Below are 3,343 nucleotides of genomic sequence, written 5' to 3'. Positions count from 1 at the left end.
TGTGCCTATTTCCATTATTTTGGATAGAGATACACGTTTTACATCACGATTTTGGCAGTCTCTTCAAAAGGCGTTGGGTACGCGCTTGGATTATAACACCGCCTATCATCCTCAAACAAATGGACAATCGGAAAGAACTATTCAAATGTTTGAGGAAATGTTGCGTGCATGTGCAATAGATTTTGGTGGGAGTTGGGATACCCATCTGCCCCTTGTTGAATTCTCTTATAACAACAGCTATCACACCAGCATACAATGTGCACCGTACGAAGCTCTATACGAACGTAAATGCAGATCGCTGCTTAGCTGGGTAGAGATCGGAGATAGACTGTTGACAACGCCCGATATTATTCAGGAAACCACCAACAAGATTTCAATCATCAAGGAGAGACTCAAGACAGCAAGAGACCGTCAGAAGAGTTATGCGGATAATCGGAGAAAGCCGTTAGAATTCCAAGTGAGGGATAAAGTACTTTTAAAGATATCTCCATGGAAGGGACTAGTACGTTTCAGGAAGAGAGGAAAGCTGGGTCCCAGATACATTGGTCCATTTGAAATACTCGAAAGAATCAGACCAGTGGCGTACAAGTTGAAGTTACSACAAAATCTAAGCGCCATCCATGACACGTTCCATGTGTCGAATCTGAAGAAATGCTTAACGGATGAAACAATAGTGTTACCCCTGGACGACGTCCAGATTAGCGATCGGTTACACTTCATTGAAGAACCAATCGAGATACTGGACCGAGAAGTTAAACGGTTGAGGAGCAAAAAAATCCCTATTATTAAGGTCCGCTGGAATGCGAATCATGGTCCAGAGTACACTTGGGAGCGAGAAGATTTCATGAGAGACAAATATCTGCATTTGTTTGCAGAGAAATCCATTGGCAGTAGCAGTTGTTAAATTTCGGGACGAAATTTCTCTAACAGGGGGAGACTGTGACAACTGTCAAATTTGAACTTTCAGGTTAGCTCTTATTAATATTATATTAGTTGTTATTGAAGATAATTTATAAGATTAGGAGTTAGTTAGATTAGTTTGGCCGAAAAATTTCTAGAGTTTCCGGTAGTTGCTTAGAAAGTCCGGTTCYKAYCCGTAACTATCTGAAACGTCCTATACAGTGCCAAATGCTCCAATTTATACCCAATTTATATAAAACACAAAGTTTTAGTGTTTTAAATATAAAACCCAAAGTTTTAGTGTTTTAAATATAAAACCTTTTTATTTAAATGAATTTAGCCATCATGGGTTTATAGTTTGAGAAAAATGACATTCTAGCATTTTTGGGCTTAATGTTAAAATATATATATATATATATATATTGGGCTTGGGCCCCCATGCCCCCCCCTCCTATTATCCACATATAAATATAATCATTTCTCCAATTACAACTCATTTTCTCATTTCAAATTTTGAAACTCCTCTCCCTCTCTCTCTCTAAACTCAAGAGTCACCTAAGAATCATCTTCTTCATCCTTCCAACTCCAACCAATTTCTCCATATTTCTCCATCAAAATATCAAGGATTTTGAAGATATTACATTCCTCTCATCATAAATCAAGGTGACAAATCCATCTTCATCTTTTCTTGCATATTTTGGGAGAAAAACCCACTTTTTATGCATTTTAAACTACCTTCTTCTAACCTCCGAAAATTTCTGAGTTTTAAGGAGAGATTATACACCAAAAACATGTAAAACTGTTCATATGATGGTGGTAATCTATGACCCAAACATTAGAACTCAAGAAAATAGTTAAAATCATGTTGCATGTGGGTTTGATTCCTAAAAAAATGACATTTTAGGTGCTGACAGATTATGTGCATGTGCATAAATCGTCCATATCTTGATAATAATATGTTCAAATGTTATGAATCTTCTTCTAAAAGTTTATTTATTGAGTTGGGGTTGTAATCCAATTGTTCTCACTCAAAAACATTGAGTTTTGACTCCCCAAATACTCAAAACATTATTTATATGCATCTGAGAGTTTTTCAGTGGGTAAACCCTACTTTAAACGACCATAACTCTCTAGATAATCATTCAAAATCATTGATTTTTCTTCTGGAAGTTAAATTAATGAGTTACCTTTCAAATTTCACTGATTTCATTCAAAAATGTGGTGATTTGAGGTTTTAACTACTCAAAACAAAGTGAGCATGCAATCTGTCTGAATCTAGCAGATTTGTGTATGTAGGTTTCAATGAGAGAGTTAACTATATGAGTCCTCTTCTGCATGCAAGTGGAATCACATGAAAATATGGAGTTTTGTTCTCCAAACACCTAAAACACTTTAGGTGTGCAAACTGTGAAACCACCAGTAGGTAACTCCTACTTTGTATGCTAATATCTCTTTATTTACTTGCTCTTTGTGTATGATTCTTCTTCTGAAATGTTCTTTTATGAGTTAGGGTTCATATGAACCTAGTTTCACTCAAAAATACCAAGTTTTGTGTCATTAACCAATTTAATTAAGTTAAGTGTGCAATCTGTCAACTAATGACAGATGTGTGCTTGTAACTTTATGGTTCCATATCTTCCTCTCAACTCATCCAAAATGAGTGATTCTTAGTTAAGAAGTTTCATTTAAGTGTTAAGTTTATAATCCAACTTGAATTTCTGCAGAACACTTAGTAGAACTCTTTAAATGAGTATTTTACTAACGTGGTGTAATCTGTCATATCAGTTGTGATATATTGTATTGCATAAATTATTTAAATCATTATTGCGTGTCCAAAATGCATGAAATTTGGTCACAATGACCATAACTCAGTGCTATATCTCATATAAAAATATAGGAAACTATCTCATTTTGCAAGTCCCTTTAAATTGATCATTTTATGTATCGTTAGTTTCTGCCCAAAAATGAGATTTTGGGATTATTTGATTTTGTAAAGTTTTGATCATTTATTGGATTATAACATTAATTCCGGTATAAATTAATATATTAACGAGCATATGAACATTATGTATATTTGGACTATAGATAATCAAGTTGGACATAAGTAGACACTTATGGACTTAGGACTTATTAATCCCCATAAGTAGTTTTAAACCCATAAGTGACAGTTTTGGATATTCCTCTTTGACAGGGAATCGTTAAGCTCGTGTGGTGACCAGATCGTATCTTTAATTTGCGGAGCTTTGCAAAAGAGTGAGTTTTCACATCCCCTTTTTACTATTTTCGCGTTTTTGGGGGAAAAGCATGTATAAAAATAGTGATGATTTTCATGCAATGTTCAATGTGTTTAAATTATGGATACAAATTGATTTTTTTTATGAATTTATGCTTTGAAATGAAATTGTGAATACGAGCACTAACACTTTGTACACTAGTATTAGTT

General features: G+C 34.5%; 1 protein-coding gene across 1 annotated transcript in view; it reads left to right on the top strand.

Moving 5' to 3' along the window:
- Nucleotides 1-904, top strand: part of LOC112502846 — a 9,514-nt gene extending 8,610 nt beyond the window's left edge. The window contains exon 2 of the mRNA XM_025106845.1: nt 238-904. Coding sequence (XP_024962613.1) covers nt 238-904 — 667 coding nt within the window. The remainder of the gene's footprint in view (nt 1-237) is intronic.
- Nucleotides 905-3,343: the final 2,439 nt, after the last annotated feature.

The sequence above is a fragment of the Cynara cardunculus genome, unplaced genomic scaffold, assembly GCF_001531365.2.
Source record: "Cynara cardunculus var. scolymus isolate 2C unplaced genomic scaffold, CcrdV1 Un_Scaffold_2055, whole genome shotgun sequence".
Taxonomy (NCBI): Eukaryota; Viridiplantae; Streptophyta; class Magnoliopsida; order Asterales; family Asteraceae; genus Cynara; species Cynara cardunculus.
This window is presented reverse-complemented; position numbering and strand designations above follow the sequence as displayed.